Source organism: Apostichopus japonicus, chromosome 17, assembly GCF_037975245.1.
Source record: "Apostichopus japonicus isolate 1M-3 chromosome 17, ASM3797524v1, whole genome shotgun sequence".
Classification (NCBI taxonomy): Eukaryota; Metazoa; Echinodermata; class Holothuroidea; order Aspidochirotida; family Stichopodidae; genus Apostichopus; species Apostichopus japonicus.
Window position 1 is genome coordinate 10889958 of NC_092577.1, and position 20198 is coordinate 10910155.

Genomic DNA, 20198 nt, shown 5'->3' on the forward strand with positions numbered 1-20198 from the left:
CAGAAGTAGGTTGGGTTGGCGATTCATATTCTCTAATTCTTTGTTCATTTTTGCTCAAACTGTTAACAAACATTAAACATCCAAGGAGTACTTGCTCCATGAGTTCATTTATCAAAACGAAAGAAGAAAGATAAAACAAGGAAGAACGGTGAAAATGAAGGACAAAGAGTCACTGAATTTATGAGTTTCATGATAGGAGAGGAACCAACGTACACCCGGACCGCAGTTCCCCTCTACTCTCCTCCCCTCTCCTACCCCTCGCCATCAACCCCACTCCAAAGTCTCCCCACGTCGTTAAAGGAGCCTTTTGGAATTAACCATGTTCCGGTTGAGTGGCTATTGCTCAAATACTGATTTTGGTTTTGAAACACTTCGCTTTATCCTCTTCATGTATTTTGAAACATGAGGAGTTCTGTTACTATATTTAAGGCGTGACCTGATTTTTCTACACCTCTGGCACTGCCTGTGATCTTCTTCACATTAATTCATAAGCAAACGTTTGGTCGCGTAAAGCCGACAACAGATTTTTGGAAAGAAACATGTTGCAACTTTGTCAAACTGTGATTGCTAAAAGACCGTGCACGTAGACATGAAACATCGTTTCCTTCGTGTCTCACTTCGTCACCCCGTCGGGCGCGTCCTAATCTACCCCCAAGCCGATATCGAGTCTTTCAAACGTCTCTAAACTTTCCGTCAATTGAAAAGTTTCCTTTATTACAACCTTAAAGATCACATTCGATTTGAAACTCCAAACATCTGTCGAAGAAACTATAAATCGTTGGATTATGTGAGGTAGTTGAGTTTTGTTCTCATTATTAAAACGCTCAGGCAAAGCGCCCGACCTTTCCTGTGTTATTGTAACGTCGCTCTCTTGCCGGGCGGGTTGGCAAAGCCGCATTGCATTGTGGGTTTTGTTATGCAAATCATTGATTCGCCATATTCACTCTTTTTACATTGGCGTTCAGTTTCGGCGCGGAAGCCGGCGTGTGTCGACTCGTAAGTTTCCTCGAATTTTCTCTAATTTTGTTCAAGTTTTATGTCTTCGACCATATCAATACCTTCTTCATGACTTAGCGCTAATTTTGTTGATAGTTTTAGGCACTGGAAAAGAACTGCAAGTGATTTTTGGAGAGCGATTTTGTAACTGTCTGCGGCTTACAGTCGACCTATGCCGAGACGCTATGCGTCACACGAGACGTTGTAAATTAACGACGGTTGTCGAATCATATCCGTCATTAAAACCTTCATATCTGCTCAAAATATCACATTAAGACCCCGTGAATGGTATGCTCTGTTGAAGTACTGTGTTTAGATCATGCCATTGAGGCCATAGTCTCAAACAAAGAACTGTTGTGTGCCAAATTGAAACGTTACCCTAAGCCTGTTCGTCGGTTCTGTGCCCTTATTACGGTTATGGCCTCTGTGCAGATATGGAGATTGTTGTTACGACAGTCATATCGGAAACACCGAGTTAGGCCTAGGTTAGGACACGCACAATCACACATGATGCGGATAACCTTGCTAGTAGCAGTAGACGTTTTTTGTTGTTAGGCAGCTTCAACTCGTACATTTTCGTTGAGGGTCGCTGTCATTGTATTGCTTTGTCATTCGCTATGAGTAGCAAGCAGTAGGCCTAATACTAGGGTCAACTGCCTAGGCTAGGCCTAAACTTAGGCCTTATGTGCAGATAATTTACATTAGGGCAAAGACTGGCCCAGCAGGTGCCGGTGGACCTCCAGACTATTGACACTCATCTAACAGAATAAAATACAGCTTCCTGGGTAACTATTCAGTCTGAGTGTAGATTATATGTTTTATAAGTCTTAATTTCAGTGGCACAAGAAAGCATCAGTACTTGACAACATAACAGTTGTGTTTTTATGTTAAATGTTATTTCTTTCCTGTGTCTAAGATAGTCTTTATCTTGACAATAGAACAGAAGTAAATCTTTAAGTTGAAACTAATTTGAAGAACTTCAGACAACAGGGCTAAGTCACTTTTCGTAGGGGTGGCGGGGGGGGGGGGCATTGACATACAATAAACAACATTTGTTGCTACATTATCGTGAACAGGATGTGGGAAGTTTCATTTTGCAAATGTGGAGACTTGTATTTATGTTCCTCATATTAAGCCTTTGCTAGCTCAGCGGTCATATAATGTGGTAGATGTATTTAGTCGAATTAGTGGTATCTTTTGTAGAAAGTTCATAAACACTCTTTATTTGGTAATGTAATATGTACACATTATGCATTGGTCAGTCCTGTAGTATAGATATTGAGGGCAGAATTTATAAAGTTGTTTTGCAAGTTACAGAGAGACAAACTTTTCTTGTTATGATGTTTCATATCGGAAGCATGCTGTAATGCTACCACAGTACCCTTACCTTTACACTGTCATACACTTTGTGTTGTACATATACTATTTAGTGACAACAAATTAGCTAGATCTATGATAAATGGCCACAAAGTTAAAACACTTTTTACAGCTCATTTGCATTTGATGTTGCAGTGTCAATAATGTGAACTTTTTACTATGAAAATATAAAAAAAAAAAAAATGGGAAAATAATTTTAATATTTTTCATACACTATTGACAATATGACATCATAGATTAAAGGCATTGCAGACTTGCCCCAAACCGCATGCCGCGCTCTGAAAAAGTTACTTTCCGTTGCTGGCAATTGAAGTTTTCTTCTTGTCGCTACAATATGTAGAAAGTAATGAAACGTGATACCTTGTTATCTTTTATCTAGACCTGAGATGTCCACGTTGCTATGTACACTGTGTTGTGGGTATTGACCGTATCTGTATGTATTGACTGTACACTAGTGTCTAATTACCGACGGTAGCAAGCTGTGTGTGTATTTTCTGGGATCGATGGTGGTGCCTAAGACTTTTGTTACACCTCATTCGAAACTAGGTCAGATTACCGACATTAGACGTTTCTTTTTGCGCGAGTCTTCACACCCTTTAAACACAATGACAGCATCGAGAAACGACCTATGAACCAAGATATCTTTTGTACAGAGCAACGTTTTGCTCCGCTGTCAAAAGAGTTGATTCTTAGGGAGATATCATGCTAAAAGATGATGGTAGGATTTGGTGTCTTCTTTAAAGTTTGTGTTAGTCTGTGTGCTCACAAGGGATCATTGTGACACTGAGGAGGAATGATTTTTGTTTTTGGGAAGGGGGATGGGGGGGGGGGACTCTGGCTTGGCTGATATGTTTGTTTGTAATTGCCTCATCACCTTGGTTGTCTGTCATTGACCAGGAATTGCCAAAATGGAGAAGAAAGGTATGAAGAAACTAGGGATTGGTGAACTGTATTTAAAGTAATTGTGCGTGTATCAGACCTAACAGAGCAAAGGCTGGGACACTATCTGCACTCCAATGAAACCCCACCATGGTTAGAACTGAGCAGAAGAAAAAGTTTGCTAAGAGCACATAAATATGGCAAGAAAATAGTACTTTCAGGCAATGGACAGTTATCTCTCTCGTAATGTCTCTCCTGTTTACACAACCAAATGCTTGGCACTTCTGAACAATTTCCAAGAGCAAGTGTACAGTTCATATGCATAGAGGAGGAGATTGTTAAACTTAGGATGTGGCTCACTGACGTCATTTTTGAAGTGCCCTACATAATGGCCGCCAAGACAGTACAGTAGGTTTGAAAAAAATAATTAGAAAATTCCTGGAAATTTGGGAAAAGGAAGTTTGGCTAGTTATTTCACTGAGGGGATAAGAATATTAGCCTAGCTATTTGCACTTGTATAGCAATTTGCCCATATTCATATTGTATAGCATTTTTTCTATGCCATATTGGATCAATTATTCCCTGGAGAAGCTGTTTTGTGACATGATAAGAACCTTTTCCCACAGCAGAGGCATTGAACTAACTAGGAGTGGAAAGTCATAATACAAATTCTAACATAACATGCAACACACCTACACACTTATAAACTTATCCACTTAAATGACCAGCATCGTTATGAAAGCAGGATTCTGCGTCCAGGGCGCAAGATTTGAACCATTGACCCAAAATCTTCAAACGGCTACAAGTGTCCGATGGACGCTACCTTTTTTTTGGTGAGGAAACAAACCCCAAGTACACACACTCACCACTAGGCCTATACAAAACATAACAACACATATTATGATTGAATGAACATCTTTCTTTTCCAATGAACAAAACCTTCCTTCTCAAAAGAACCAACATTTCTTCCAGTCTTACAGAGGACTGCTTTTAAAGCAACAAACAATGTAGCAGACACCAGCAAGTTGCGTTGCTTTACTACAGAGTTAACAACATATATCCATTACAGAGATTCTCATGCTAAAAAGTAGTCAACAGGGCTTTCCCTATGTACAGATAGTGATGTCTTTGCTATAGAGGCTATCACATAGGTGTACGCAAATACCATAACATTAGGCATTGTTCCAGTAGTCAAAGGGGCTTTCCCTGTGTACCGATAGTGATGTGTTTGCTATAGGCTATCACATGTGTGTACACAAATATCATAACATTAGGTCTTGTCCCAGGGTTCGACATTCAGCATTCATGGTTTGCAGAACTTTGCGGTTGTATTGTTTCTGAGAATATCCCATGATATCTGAATCATTGTTTAGATCACATGTTATGAAGTTTATGGGAAACTAATGTCTGTGATTCTGAAAAAAATGAGTTTTCATTTCACGGTATTTTCTGTCTCTCCGCATTGAAAGTTGCTAAAATAAAACGTACATTTCATCAAACCACAGCAATTTCATCATCGCAAACTTGCGTCAATTTTCTCGTCCCTCGGACCACATGCTTCGGGTATATGTTTTTGTGCAGCATTTGAGTTTGAATTCCTTCATGGGTACAGTGTCTAAAGCGTCCATTCAAGCTTGGTGTTTTTAATCTAAATTGTGTGAAAAGTCGGAATAGGTGGGGGGGATGGGTCGACTTGCCTGTAGGGGATAGGGAAAATGGGCTCAGCATTAAAACAAAACTTATAGATTAATTAAATTTGCGTCTACGGGAAACTGTTAAAAGGTGACTGACAACAGGGATTGTGAGCAAATGCTAGGCCTTCCAGGGGTCCCGTTCTTTTCCGTCGAAATCTATATACACTTTCCACCGGATTTAAAGGGCTCCATTAAATCAGTTGAAAAGTGGAGTATTTCATGGAGTGACTGTGGGGACGTACGTGTTTTGGCTCCTAGGGGAACGCAAACAATTTTTGATATGTCGTGTCCCGGGAGCGCAAGTTTTACAATCCTAGTTAACAGTGCTGCATGATGCTAAAGGCTTGGTCCTGGCCTTATCTGTTCAAACCTACCATGCGTCTAGATGGGAGGGTTCAGCTTCTGGTTACAACGCAGCATACTGCAAACTGATATCAAATTAATGACTGTGTAACAATAGGTTGTTAGAGTGGAAACAAAGAAAGGTGCTTTGTGTGTTTTAAGGTATTGGATAATTGATTTTTTGGAGAGCAATTTTTGTAGAGCCGTCCGTGGTGACTTACAAACACACGGCCGACGATTCACAAACAATGAGCTTGTGATATTTATGATATTCTAAGAACTCTGTATGGTTTGGGTTTTCAAGCTTTTTCAAGTACCAGAGAATGTTTTGGTTTTATGAAGAATAAAGAGAAGAAAGACGGAGCTTTTACGTTGAGAGGAAAACAATGTGAATTCATTTGAATGTTATCATTGTCTGGATTTTAACATAGCCGGTCATAATTTTGTTAGGGCTGTGAAAAGATCCTCAAGCAAGTTTGTACTTGTTTTCTTCAGGCGGGTAGGGTGGCGGGGGCGGGGGTCAGGTCATTACATCTTCAAACTGTTTGCTTAAATTGTAACATCACAAATTCAATGCCCTGTTGAACACTTTGTGTTGATCTTTCATTTGCCTTTCAAAGTGTTACAAATTCTGTTTAAAGCTTTTCACTGAGCTATTTTCAACTTGAATCAAAATTTTCTGGAGTGTGTGCATTCAACGATGAAGCACACTGTACATGTCCATAATGCGTACAGGCCATTTCGCACCTAATCTGCGGCACAGGGACGAACTAACCATTTACAAATAGGTTGTCATTGTTTATTAAATATTTGACTTTACATGTACAGTTTCTCAGTTGTTGGGCTATTGTTTTCTCGGTGCCAACTGCGATGCGTTTCAATCGAAATATCGATGCAACGAAATATTTATTAGAAGTAACTTGTATTAATAATGTCTCCCTCATTAACCTTCCTGCGGTGAAAAAAAAGGAAACAAACTACAAGGCTGAATTGGTATTTATCATAAATTTGCTATTTTTTAAAAAAGTTTTAAGTCTGGTTGGTCTCTTTGTAAAATTGTGCACTAAATGCAGAGCACTGCTTTGGTATATTTCTCAAAAACATAAGCAATTGTACTAAATCATGCATTGAAGCTATATACACATGGAATTAGATCTCTGACCTAGTCTATTGGCTTGCTCAATTTACACCAATTTCTTTTCAGTTGTAACATATATAATGTGTATATACCTGTTCTGCTAAATATCTCAATACTTTGTTGAAGTTTGTGCGCACGGGATGTTTTTAGACGTACAATTTTTGCTGAATCTAAAGGCTCTCTCTTTAAATGGGGGTTGGGGGAGGGAGAGGGGTTGGGGGAGGGGAGGGAAGGGTTCAAAGCACAGCTGTTGGCAGTGATCTGTCCGGCCCCCTAATAAATGTCTGAATGATGGGCCTTCATACACCTTGCAGCATACAGTAACCCTCCTTCCTCCCATTCTACCACTGCCCCACTTTCTACACACTCGTACCCTGGTACTGAAGGCAAGTTATTCAAAGAACACAATGTCCAATGCATCAATCACACACAAATTTTGTAATCCTGTATGTAAGCTTTAAACTGTTGTGTTACATGCTGGTATGAGAATATCAGAATTTTGGCACGTCCTGCTATATATGTGCACTTGTGTACTATACTGTTTGTATACACAACCTCAGAAGACATTGGTATTAAGGAGATGGATTCATCTGTATGATATGTGGCAAGAGATGACACTGTTCTATATTTTAAGCACTTGTAATTCAATCCAAAAATTGCAAGAAGGTCATATTAAATTATTACTGGTCAAAAGGAATATTTCTAACTTCCATCCCTTTTAGCAGAATGCTTAGATTGTCAACAAGTTCTGTACGGTACAGTACAGAGCAGTACAGTACAGAGCAGTACAGTACAGAGCAGTACAGTACAGTGCAGTACAATAACAGCACAGTACAGTACAGGGTAGTACATAACAGTACAGAGCAGTACAGTACAACGCTGTTCAGAGCAGTACAGAGCAGTACAGTACATACCAGTTCAGAGCAGAACATTACAGAGCAGTACAATACATAACATCACAGTGCAGAACAGTACAGAGCAGTACAGTACAGAGCCATACAGTACAGATCAGTACAATACATAACAGTACAGTTGATACCAGTTCAGAGCAGTACAGTTCAGAGCACTACAGTACAACACAGTACAATACATAAAAGCACAGTACATAACAGTACAGAGCAGTACAGTACATAACAGTGCAGTGCAGTGCATAACGGTACAGTTCAGTGCAGAGCAGTACAGTACATAACAGTTCAGTGCAGTGCATAACGGTACAGTTCAGTGCAGAGCAGTACAGTACATAACAGTTCAGTGCAGTGCATAACGGTACAGTTCAGTGCAGAGCAGTACAGTACATAACAGTTCAGTGCAGTGCATAACGGTACAGTTCAGTGCAGAGCAGTACAGTACATAACAGTTCAGTGCAGTGCATAACGGTACAGTTCAGTGCAGAGCAGTACAGTACATAACGGAGCAGTACAATACAACAGTACATTACAGAGTACAGTATATAAAAATACTGTACAGCACATAACAGTTCAGTGCAGTGCATAACAGTTCAGTGCAGTGCATAACGGTACAGTTCAGTGCAGAGCAGTACAGTACATAACGGAGCAGTACAATACAACAGTACATTACAGAGTACAGTATATAAAAATACTGTACAGCACATAACAGTTCAGTGCAGTGCATAACAGTTCAGTGCAGTACAGTAAAGTACAGTACTGTAGGTTTAAAACAATTCAACTTGACAAATTGTGAAGTGGCTCATTATTATTGAAAACTAGGTAAGAGGTCACATTGAACATGTTACACTTGAAAAGATTGTATAAATTGCATTCCACATAGATGTATTATTCACTATCCTCATGAAAAGACCTGGTTATCTCCACTTAAATTAGTCTAGTGTTTTACAGATACTTAGTTGAATGTAAGTTTATCCATCGGCCTAATTAACAGGGTAAAAAGGCAATCAGGTTAGGTAAAGTGTGTGACAATAACCACATTTATTGTGTTACTTTTTCAGGTCAAGTTATGCCCTTATTCGAAGAGAATGCCCACACAAAAACATAGTTGTAAAAATCTTGTATTTAATGAAATAGGTTAACACAGGGAACACATCACAACCACAAAATGCTATGCCAGATGGTGTACACAAGTGCAAACATATGTTTTTGTACTCAGAAACCATAGTAACTGTATTTTATATTTAATAGAACAAATTCAGAGCCTGTTAAAATTGCTTTCAAAAATTTGAAAATTTTAAAAATTTTTAAAAATTTAAAAATGTAATTTTTTCTAACAACTGTTGTCACGTAATGTTTAACAATTGGTAGCATTTATTTTTCTGATTAAATTCATGTAATTTTATTACACACATTTTAAATAGGTAAGGAATGACTAGAAGCCCATTGCCTTTCTAATTCAGTGCAGTTGACCGTATATTTAATTGCCGTAGTGGTTCGTTAATATTAATACTATATGTTAAAAATGCTGTAACGGTTCGTTGTTTTCAGTTGGCACACTCCTTTACCTGCCTTTTCTTCTTGCTTTCACAGCTATTCTGAAAACGGTCAATGTGGTGAAAAAGGGGTCATTTTGAAAGAAGGAAGATGGCCGACACAGAAACAGCAGGTTCATCTAAAGAGACCCGAGCGACACATGGAGCCAACAAGATGATTGATCACTCGGTCCTTTTTCCCCCGATGCCCACATCCCACTCGGGGATCCATCAGATCCTGCAGTGTCTGTCGGTCGGCACGCCGCAGATCAGGCAAATGCTCTTGCAGGAGTCCGACGTCATTCTGGAGTGCAAGGTGTGCCGAAGTCTCTTCCGGAGCGTAATCAACTTTGTGGATCACAAGAAAAAGTATTGTTCGAGGGGCACGGGGCCCGACGTGATGTCTTCGCAGAATGTGAACTTTGACCTCCAGGAGTTGTACTCCCGCGAGAGCGAAGAGGCGGTGTATGTGGAGCCGCAGGGCATCGAGGATTCGGTCGGAAGCAGCTGTGGTTCAAAGAGTAGAGGGAAGTCGCTACAAAGGCGGCAGAATTCATTTATCGTATTGAGAAAAATCCCGTCCACCTCTCAGGCGTTAGAACAACAGATCGTGACCCCCGAGCAGATCATCACGAGAGCCGACATCGACGACATGAGCATGTTCAGTCACCAGAAGGAGTATACCGCCTCGAAGCTCATCGGGGAGATCGCCATGAAACAGGTGAAACGCTCGCGTAAGACGTCTGTCCTGGAGAAACGGCAGACCCTGCATGAAGTGATCAAAAATCAGATATCGACCCAACAACAATCAGAGACTCGGGTCGACAGCCTGCAGGAGAAGGCACAACACAGTGCGGTGATCCCGCCCATGAAGAGTCCCGTCCAGAAAGCAGTCAAGAGTCCCGAGGGCGCCGGCGACTCGGTCAAGGTGACCGCGCCGAGGAAGAGTCCGGCGTCCGCCAAGGAATCCAAAGTGACCAAAGCCGGAGATGGGAATACCTACGGAGAAGAAAACGTGTGCAAGATCTGCAAGAAGAAGTGTAAAAACTGGACGGCCCTAGCGTGGCACATGAGAATACACACTAGACCTTTCTTCAAATGTTCAGTCTGTCAGTATAAGGCTGTCTCGGTCTTCAACCTGAAACGGCATCTCCAGCAGACCCATCACTTCTCCAAGGAGTGGGTGGACAAGATGCTGAACCCCTCCCAGAGGACCGGCAAGTCCTACCGTCCTCCCCCCACCGAGATCTCCGAGGGCAACATACCCACCTGCAATATCTGCCTGAAGACCTTTGCCAACCGGCGGAACGTGATGCGCCACATGGAGATCCACAACCGGGGGAACAAGGAGAAATCGCCGAAGGGCAAACCCAAGGAGCAGACACAGACGAGCAAAGAGGACCTGGCTAGAATGAAGGTGATGCAGATAATGGACGAGAAAAAGCTGATGTGCCGCAAGTGTCACAAGAACCTCTCGTCGATGAGACGGCTGCATCAGCACGTCTGCAACCACTTTGGTCTGAACCGGTACAGGTGCAAGTCGTGCCCGTACGAGAACAGCGACTACACCCAGATGAGGAGACACATCATGGGCAAACACGGCCGGCAGTTCCGTACCATTCAACAGATATCTGGTGCTATTAAATCTATGAAGGTAGGTCTATTCGATTCTCGGTTAGAACCGTTTAAACCGGGGTGAGTGAGACACCCATGATGAAATACTCGTTTGTGACAGTTTGAAGAACGATTGATTTGTTTAGGCTGTTTTCTTTTTATTCGATTGGGAGGGTGAGGGTGAGGGGAGGATTTTTGTGTTGTGTGCATATGTGTTTGTATGAAAGTGTATTAGCAAAGGTCTGCTTTTAATCTTGTTCTATCTAATGGTACCAAATGTACCACACTCATATGACACAGCACCATGAAAATTCTAGAGTAAATTCAAAGTCAGCAAAGTTGTAAGTAGGAAAAACTTTTAAATACCAAAAATGGTATCAAAAAAAGGAAAATGATTAAAGATAAAATGTGACTTTGTTGTTATGACTTATGAGGACAAGAATACGTGTTTTGTTTTTGGGTGGAGGAGGTTAAATGTCAGTGGAAAACAGAGTATCAATCGAAACTACTGTTCAATACTGAGTATTAATCAAAACTGGTATAGTACTGAGTATCAATTAAAGCTACTGTACACTACTGAGTATCAATCAAAGCTACTCTACAGTATCGAGTATCAATCAAAGCTACTCTACAGTATCGAGTATCAATCAAAACTACTGTTCAATACTGAGTATTAATCAAATTTACTTTACAGTACTGAGTATCAATCAAAATTATTGTACAGTATCCAGTATCAATCAAAAGTACTGTACAGATTGAGTATCAATCAAAACTGGTATAGTACTGAGTGTCAATCGAAACTAACTGTTAAGTACTGAGTATCAATCAAAGTTACTGTACAGTATTGAGTATCAATCAAAGCTAATGTACAATATTGAGTATCAATCAAAGCTACTGTACAGTATCAATCAAAGCTACTGTACAGTATCAATCAAAGCTACTGTACAAAACTGAGTATCAATCAAAATTATTGGTCAGTATAGAGTATCCATCAAAAATACTGTACAATACTGAGTATTATTCAAAACTACTTTACACTACGGAGTATCAATCAAAATTATTGTACAACTTATCAAGTATCAATCAAAACTACTGTACAGTACTGAGTATCAATCAAAACTTGTTAAGTACTGAGTATCAATCAAGACTTGTATAGTAGTGAGTATCAATCAAAGCTATTGAACAATGCTGAGTATCAATCAAAGCTACTCTACAGTATCGAGTATCAATCAAAGCTACTGTACAATACTGAGTATCAATCAAAACTAAGGTACAGTACTGTAAAGTAGCTTTGATTTATAGTCAGTAAGTTTGCATTAGCTTTGATTGATACTCAGTACTGTACATTAGCTTTGATACTCAGTACTGTACAGTAGCTTTGATTGATACTCAGTACTATACAGTAGCGTTGATTGATACTCCATACTGTACAGAAGCTTTAGTTGATACTCAGTACTGTACAGTAGCGTTGATTGATACTCAGTACTGTACAGTAATGTTGATTGATACTCGATACTGTAGCTCTGACAAAGTGCTGAACAGACTCACAATGCTCCTTTGAAACATACATGTCTAATGAAACAAACATCCATCAATGGCTATGTTGGTCATGTGGTATATGTCACTATGGCAACAGTGTGAACAAGCATGTCATTAATATGATCATTAAAGGTTGCCAGGACAACAACATATTGAGGACTAAATAGGAATTATTAACTTGTTAATTTTTTGCCTTTGGGAAATTTTTTGAGATCCTCTTAGTTCTAATGTTACTTCAAATGAATAATTGTGGTAGGTTTGGTAAATATTGAAACCAACCCAGAAAAACTCCTTCAAACAACGAATCCACCCTAACTGTGTGCTATCTGTGTGATTCTAACTGATTATCAGCACTGAGGAAACGATGTGAGTAGGCCTAATGACCTAGTACTAGCTGTGGCATAATTAGTTAGCTCAGTAGGCATACCATAGTTCAAACTGGCCTTCTGTTTGGGTACATTGTGCATGCATGAATATATACAGTACAGTATACAGTATCTGCTTAAACTAGTCAGCCTGATGCATGATAGAACCTCTCTTAATCAGGTTGTTGACCTAGTTAAACAGGTACTAAACGCCAACATTGCCGAGCTGTGTTACACGTGCAGGTAGGTAGGTAGCACTCATGACCAAATAGGAGATAAAATTTATCGAATGGCAAAACCGAAAGGGTTTACAACTTTTGTAAACTGTAATCTGAGCTTCCTTTAAATAAAAGGAAAATGGAAATATTATAAACAGGAAGGGCCTCCCATGATACCTGTGTGTGTCTTTGTGTTTGTGTGTGGTGTTAGTTTGTTTGTGTGTATATTTGTTTAATATAGAGGAAATGATTGCATACATGTAAGTACTGTGAGGAAACTTTTAGGGCTGGATGTAAAAAAGTTTAAAATAAAGGAAAAAAATGGTGGAAAAAAAAACATTCCTCTTTCAATCCAGATCTGGGTTTATACAGGGACGGACGGGAGTGGGTAATATTTATTTTAGCTAACATTTCTCAAAGTAAACTGTACAGTAGTAACGTACATCAAACTGATATATCTTGTGCTACAGCCATCCTTTAATTTCTTACAGTTCATGTCTGTTACCATGGCATCCACATAGTGAGATCACTGTACATATACATTTCCATCTTCAATTTTTACATTGTTTCCCTCTGACCCCAATAAGCTAACCGTCAAATTTGACCTTTCATTTAGAAAGAAAACTTTTGGCTGGCAATTTTCAGCGACGTTCTGTTGTAGTATCCTAACTATTTTGTGGAGTGTTTTAAAGGAGGCAAGGGCAACAATAAAAATTCCAAGAAAGAAATGTGACAATATTTGGCACAATTGCTTGATTTATATACACCATTCCTCTTCCCACACTCCCACTCCCCAAAAGAAAATTTTGTTAAACCCACATGCAAGGGTAAATAGATGCTGCTTCACAGGTTGATTCACAAAGTGGAAATTCAGAAAGTTGAGCAACATTGGCAAACTTGCTTGAGTGTTATATACCAAGACCATTCCTCCCCTCGACCCACCCCCTCCCCTCTTAACAAAACTGGCAATGTAAAAGGCTGATAAATGTGCAAACGTGAGTAATTTATTAGAATTGAAATGTCTATTGTCGGGAAGGTACAAAACTGAGTTGACTGCTAAACTTAAATGAAAAGAGAGAAGGAAGGAGAGAGGGGGGAAAACATTACTCATTATGCCGACATTTTAAGGTGTTTTTTTTTCTCATATCGTTGTACCTCCAGGTCGGTATATGGATAAACTTTGCTCAGTTTGAGGGCGGTGCAGAATCTGTGGATGCCACGAGCAAGAAAGTCGCCGTCAAAGACATCAAGCTTGAGAAATCTGAAGGCGAGGAAGAGAGAGGCAAATCCAAAGAGGAGAAGGAAGACGGAGGGACAGAGACAGAGGAGGACGAAGAGAGTGGCGCCCAGAAAGGATCCGAGGATGAAGAGGAGGGTGCCAGCGGTGCCGAACAAGAGACCGAATCTTCGTCGGACAACCCCTCCGATTCGGAGAAGACAAATATCAAAGACGAGGCTCCCAAAGTAGGCAAGACTGCCTCCGAGGATGGGCCCACCAGTAGCACCCCGCAGTCCTCGCCCCAGGTGACCCCCAAGAAGTGCAGCTCCGCCGATGCGACGGCCACGCCGCGGGACGGCAGCAAGCGTCAGCTGCGGACGAACCTCTCACCGAAGAACGCCACCACGTTAGGGACGCCCGTCAAGGGTGAGCTGGAATGGGGCGAACAGGACAAGGTGTTCCTGGAAGCCATCATGGATAAGAAGAACATCCGTTGCATCACCTGCAACAAGCAGTACCAGTACTTAAGTTCCCTGCAGCGCCACGTACGTTTCCATCTGCTGCCCAGTGACAACCACTCGGAGCAGATCAAGTCGAACCCGGACGCCGCGCCCCGCAAGGCCAAGGCCATCCAGGCGTTGATAAACGTGAATCAGCTGAAATGTCTGAAGTGTCGCAAGCGGTTTACCTCCATGAGCTCCCTGAAGAGACACGTTGGGCGCCACTTGGGCTACAGCACCTTCAAATGTCGATTCTGCGGTTACGTATCGCGTAATTATACTTGGTTCAAACAGCATCTGTTGAGCAAACACACGGGGGAGGTGACGGGACTAGAAGAGCTGGGTTCTCTCATAAGCAGCATGAAGGCCAAACGGTGATAGGGCACGATCCCTAATGCAGGGTTCGAAGTCAAGATCGATAATTTTAGGAAGGTTGGAAGCAACTCTGTCAGATTTAAAACAGATGGATGGATTGACTTGTGTGTCCCTTCTGCACTTAGACTCAGCTGGTCGAGTTTTGTGTACAGAAAAATGTGAAAAATTACTAATGATGGTTTTAAGGTTGTTTTTTTCCTTTCAAAACTTCAAATATTATTGATCTGGTAAAGTAACTTCAAAAGATCATCTTTTTTGGTGTGGGAATTTTGCAGCTAACTTCTGTCAGATGAAAGCAAATTTTGTTTAAAGTTTTTTGTTGCATTTGTGCATAAAACAGGTGTTTGATATCTCAAAAGAATTAACTGCTACTTTCAAAGCCTAAAGTCAAGACATGTTGGTTTAGACCTACCATGCGTCTCAAGTAGACTGCTGACGATCTGTTCCGTGTATTTTGCAAATGTAAAAGTTCTGGGGCCAAGATTATTATTGTCATCAGTTGATCAGTGAGGTTTATGGCAGGTAGGGGGATGGTGGGAGGGGGAGGAAGGGAAGATAGGCTGTAGGGTTTGTGGGGGGGGGGGAGACGCACTGCTTTGTAAAGTCTATATAGAACGAAAATACAAACTACGTTTGGCCCCGACAGGTAGATCTGTCGGGGTGTGCATTCGGGTCCAATCAGTCAAAATAAATATGCAAAACAAACAGTTGGAATTTTCTTTTAAGTTAGAGAGAAAACATTGAAGGGTGAGGGGGGGGGGTGGGTGGGTCAAGACAGACTTAAGATGTCTTCATTCCAAATTATTTTTTTTTAAATTGTGTAACATTTGATAATTTAGCAAAATAAAATCAAATTAATAAACAGAAAATAAATAATTAAAAAAATTTAATGAATAGGAAATTAACTAGTTTTTTCACAATGGACAGAAAACTGAAAGTAAACTTCAAGCTGGAGGGGGAGAGGTGGGGGGGGGTTGGGTAGGGTGGATGCAATTCCCCTCACCTTCCCAAAAAAAAGCATGTAACAATATTTGTTTATCTTGTAGGCGACCTTACAGGGAAATGTTTCTTCCATATAGACTGCATAATTTCAGCAGCATGGTTGAAATCTGGTGGAGGGGGGGGTGAGGGGTGTGGGATGGTACATGTTATCGATATCAATACTTGAGAAGAACCTCATGATATCGATCAGGCACAGGGTGAAAATAATGTCGCCTAATATCCTTTTAGATTTAATACTATACTGTACTTGCTGGACAGATGCAGGTAGTACAATTCCTCAAGAGGAGTTGATACTTGCAGTTTCCACTTTTTTAGTTTCTTCTTTTTTTCATTTTTCGAGGGCAGGATGCCCTCCTCGTGCATCGACTCTCTCTCCCAGTAGTATTAACCCAAATTTATTCGTAGACAGTTTCTGCTTGCAATATTTTAAACAAACATGAAAAAAAACAAAGCAAGGCAAAAAGTAATAACTAAATAAATAAAGAATTGAAAGAAAGATACGCAAAAAATAATCCACTGCAATGCAATTTAGTTTTAGGTGGTTACGGTAGTTTTAGTTTATCGAGTCATTCGGAAATCGAGAAAGAAAAAACTTGCCATCTTGTCAGTTAGCATCTATATTTTTTCTCTTTTTCACTTTAAAAAATATGAAATTGTTATAAAGTTATCTTAGAAGAGGAAATTCCGATCACTTTTGTTCTGCGAAATGCTGTATATTTTAGGTACCAAACTTTGACATACCAATTGTATGTATGTGTAGGAGACTATTGGATAAAAATGGGCAATTCTGTTGCAATCTTTTCTTTCTAGCACCCTAAGCTCCGCGTCTCAGCGAAAGCGACATTCATAGATGGGTTCCGTAATTCCAATGACATTGTAGTTTCCTTTTTACAAAGTTTTGGATATTTTTTGCATATTCTGCCACATTTGCCTATAATTATCAACATAAACAACAAAATCATTACAATTTTAATGGGTTTTTTCCCCCATAGCTCTGCATCTCAAACTTTCATTTGTGATGACACTGACATGTTTCATAATTTTTGGGGCCATATTTTTGCAAATTACCACAAGATGCGACAAATTATAAAACAACATGTAAATTTTGTGGTAACTGGCTTTATTGCTCAACACCACAAAAGGTTGATATTTTTTTTGGGGGGGGGGGGTGAGGAAACTGGAAGTAAATTTAATTGTGACTTCCTGCGTGACTGTAAATAATTATCTCACTTGGGAATTAAAATACTTCTACGCCTCACCCGTATTGCAATTTGGATATTTCTTCAATCGGGATATGGAATGTAATTCTCTTCAGATACAGTAATGGTTGTGTGCATATTTTAGCGTGACCCTTAAAAAGGGAAACAGCTTTCACTTAAAGGAGCTTAAAAATATTTTTGTTACTTCATACTCTCCTTATTTGGTATGCCTCTTAGCCTGATTGTAACCAATTAAAACCAATGAATACTGCTTTAAACTATTCTATTCTTACAACTCCAGCATTTAATTCTGTGGTTTCATTGATTAAATTATAGCGTTACTTAGTAATAATGAAATAACATGCATGCATGGACTCGGAATTAGTATGGGGTGTTTGTATAAGTTACTGACCAAAACCCTATGTGTCTTATTAGCCAAACATTTCTTGAAAATTCATAGTCTGTCATGTATAGTGAACAAAATAAATGTGTACTTAGCAAAAAAGTAAAAATAAAATAAATGTCGAGAGTATTAAACGAAACGTAGTCCGAGACGAAACGTTAAGTCCAACACTAAGTAAATTTGCTAGTGCACGAATGTAAGGGTGACATTTAAAACAGAGATTACGCACTTGATATATGGGTATAACAAATGTAGCAGTCGTATCTGCAGGTGAAGTGTCTATATCAATCACTCGTTTCAGAGACATGATTCACGTTAAAAAGTAAAAAATCGTTGCTTGTAGAAAGTATGTTAGAATGATAATCACTTTTGCCATGGATGTATTTCAGATGTACATACCACTGTGTTACGGTCTTTTCATGTGTGTTAAGCTGTTGCTTTCATAGACCTTATGTTACCTTGGTGACAGGGGCACAATCATTTATATTTTTGGGGGAGGGGGAGGGAGCTTGTGCCCTTCCCCCAGAATAAACACAAGGGAGGGGGGACACAGCCCAAAATCCTAGTAAACAGTACATAAATATGCAACATATTTGTGCGGTACAATCTAAACAGTTGCATTTGACATTGTTTCAAGAGTTGCAAAATATACCACAATTTTGCATCTAAGCTCCTTCCATTTAACAAAAAATCTCCATGGAGTAGGGGAACTCCTCATCTCCGATCCCTTGATGACAAAGTATTTTAATCCCAATTACAAACAACGGTGGTTGTGCCCATGCTTGTTAAACTTGTCAGTCTCAAAGAACGTTACTATGCTACTTCACTTAATATCATGATGGATCGAGTGGCAAAAGCCTTGTGTGCACGTTGTTCATAGTTGTATCTGCACATTGTTCAAATGATGCACTATATACTACCATGTGATTCCCATAGCAACCCTTTGCAGCTCTATATGCCCCTTCCTAACTATTTAGTGCAAGTGTGTGAGGGTGTATATAACTAAAAAAAAATGTTAAACAGGCATGTGCAATTTTTTTTTTTCTTTTTTATTGTGTTACACAATACCCTTTTTTGTTTATATTTTTATTATTCCTATCTTACAGTTTGGTTGAATCGAGTAGAGTTGAATAATGTTGTAAAGTATCAATGTTTTTTTATTTGGGGGGGGAGGAGGGGGCTCGGTGCTGAATACCAAAAGCGAAAAGAATAAAAATTCATTGTAAATATCTGTAGACTTAATAATAAAAAAAAGCTTATTTCTTTAAGATATTTTCTTTCTCCTTCTCCTCTTTGGACATTTTTTTTTCGGAATGGTTAGAATGTTGTCATGATTTCTGTAGGCATTTCATATCGATATTGCATATTTTCCGATAGATAATCAAGATTATGGTCAGAGTCCTTCTCATAGAAGGTTTATTAAAGGATGTTTCAAATTAGCACTTAGGGGGGTGACCCTTTTACAATTAAAAGGAAAGTGTTATTGTAATTATTTGTTTGTATAATACGGTTGGCGAGATTATCAAAGGGTTGCGAACGATGAGGAAGGAGGTGAGAAGGTGAGGGAAACTCTGTTAGGCAATGGTGTGGAAGTAGGTGTGTAGGATCATAAATATTGTATAAATAAATAAGTCGATACCTTCGCAGGTCATCGCCACATCGGCAGTGTTAAAAAGGTCAGACACTCAATCTTTGCATTGTTTGCGTTTCATAAAATTGTATATCTCAAGATGGGTTTTTTTCTTTTGCAAACTTTTTTGTAAAACCTTAAAGAAGTTTTCTTCTGACCATGTGACAGTCATCGGGCTGGTTTTGTCATTAGCAATGGCCAAAAAATCAAACTTGGTGATGTTAATGTTTTTGCAAGGACTCTAAGATTTGTTTCAGGATCTTTCATATATGCCAGATAGATCAAAATTGATGCAGCGTCTGTGGTTTTACTTAAATATCATTTCTCACAGAGTGATTCTCTCCTTCCCGGCATAATAACCGTCTGATATTTAAATGTTTACCATTATGAGAAACTTGTCCGAAGGATTATATGGAAGGTGGACAAGTATCTTCTGAATTTAGCTAGTTTATGTATGAAGGCATGCTGAGTATTGTGCTTACTCGCTATATATATATATATATATATATACTACATATATGGTAGTCAGTGTGGCAACTCAGCTTGGTTGGGTGTCATTAGTGAAACATTCACAGATATATCATGTTTACATACAATTGATACAAATATGCCATATATGACCCTTCTAACATATGATCATATATGGTATTTAAACTATGTAACAAAATATGTGAAATCTCACTTCTACACCAGTACTGTGTACTGTGTTGTAGTTTAGCCCCAAAATGTGGGTTTGTAGCACTGGTAACACATTCACATACCATAAGATTCTTCTGCACACTTAATACAGTGTATAGCAAAACAACATGGGGTGTGTAGCAAGTGCAGACAACTTGTTCAGCCTCCGAACAATCTTAGCTTATCCTGGATTTTTGCAATTTTAAGACAAATTTGAAAAAAGGAATGTTTTAATGGACAGCTCCATTTTGTTTTAATCATCCTTGCATGAGTAGTTTTGAAAATTAATTGTACATTTCAATCAAAGTCACAATGTGATTGTAAATCACACCAATATGATGGAGGGAGGGGGGGGGGGGCTGATTAATTATGTAAATGATATGCATAGAAATTGAAATAGAATTGCCAGTAATTATGAATTGAATATTTTTAAGGGAATTGGTTTTGAATAAGGCAACATTAGGTGGACGTATCGCAATTAGCACTTTAAATTCTATTATACTTGTTGTGAGCAAGTTGATTTTTCCCCCTCGTTTCCATGGTGACCGTTTTGTGCTGTTTTCTCTTCCATAGATATGTAACAGTATGTG

At 39.5% G+C, this 20198-nt stretch overlaps 1 protein-coding gene across 2 annotated transcripts; it reads left to right on the forward strand.

Moving 5' to 3' along the window:
• Positions 1-885: 885 nt before the first annotated feature.
• LOC139985233 (uncharacterized) lies at positions 886-18418 on the forward strand. 2 transcript variants are annotated; one of them, XM_071999499.1, is made up of 3 exons: positions 886-996; positions 8925-10520; positions 13764-18418. In XM_071999499.1, the coding sequence occupies exons 2-3, from the start codon at positions 8979-8981 to the stop codon at positions 14697-14699; spliced, it is 2478 nt and encodes an 825-aa protein (XP_071855600.1). In that variant the 5' UTR covers positions 886-996; positions 8925-8978; the 3' UTR covers positions 14700-18418. The 2 variants fall into 2 exon arrangements, with proteins under 2 accessions (XP_071855600.1, XP_071855601.1); XM_071999500.1 differs by lacking the exon at positions 886-996 and adding an exon at positions 1416-1781.
• Positions 18419-20198: the final 1780 nt, after the last annotated feature.

Excerpts from the sequence above, each read along its gene's own strand:
- LOC139985233 (XM_071999499.1), top strand. The coding sequence starts at position 8,979 with ATGGCCGACACAGAAACAGCAGGTTCATCTAAAGAGACCCGAGCGACA. Across the intron at positions 10,521-13,763 it reads GTGCTATTAAATCTATGAAG|GTCGGTATATGGATAAACTT; the intron begins GTAGGTCTATTC and ends TTGTACCTCCAG.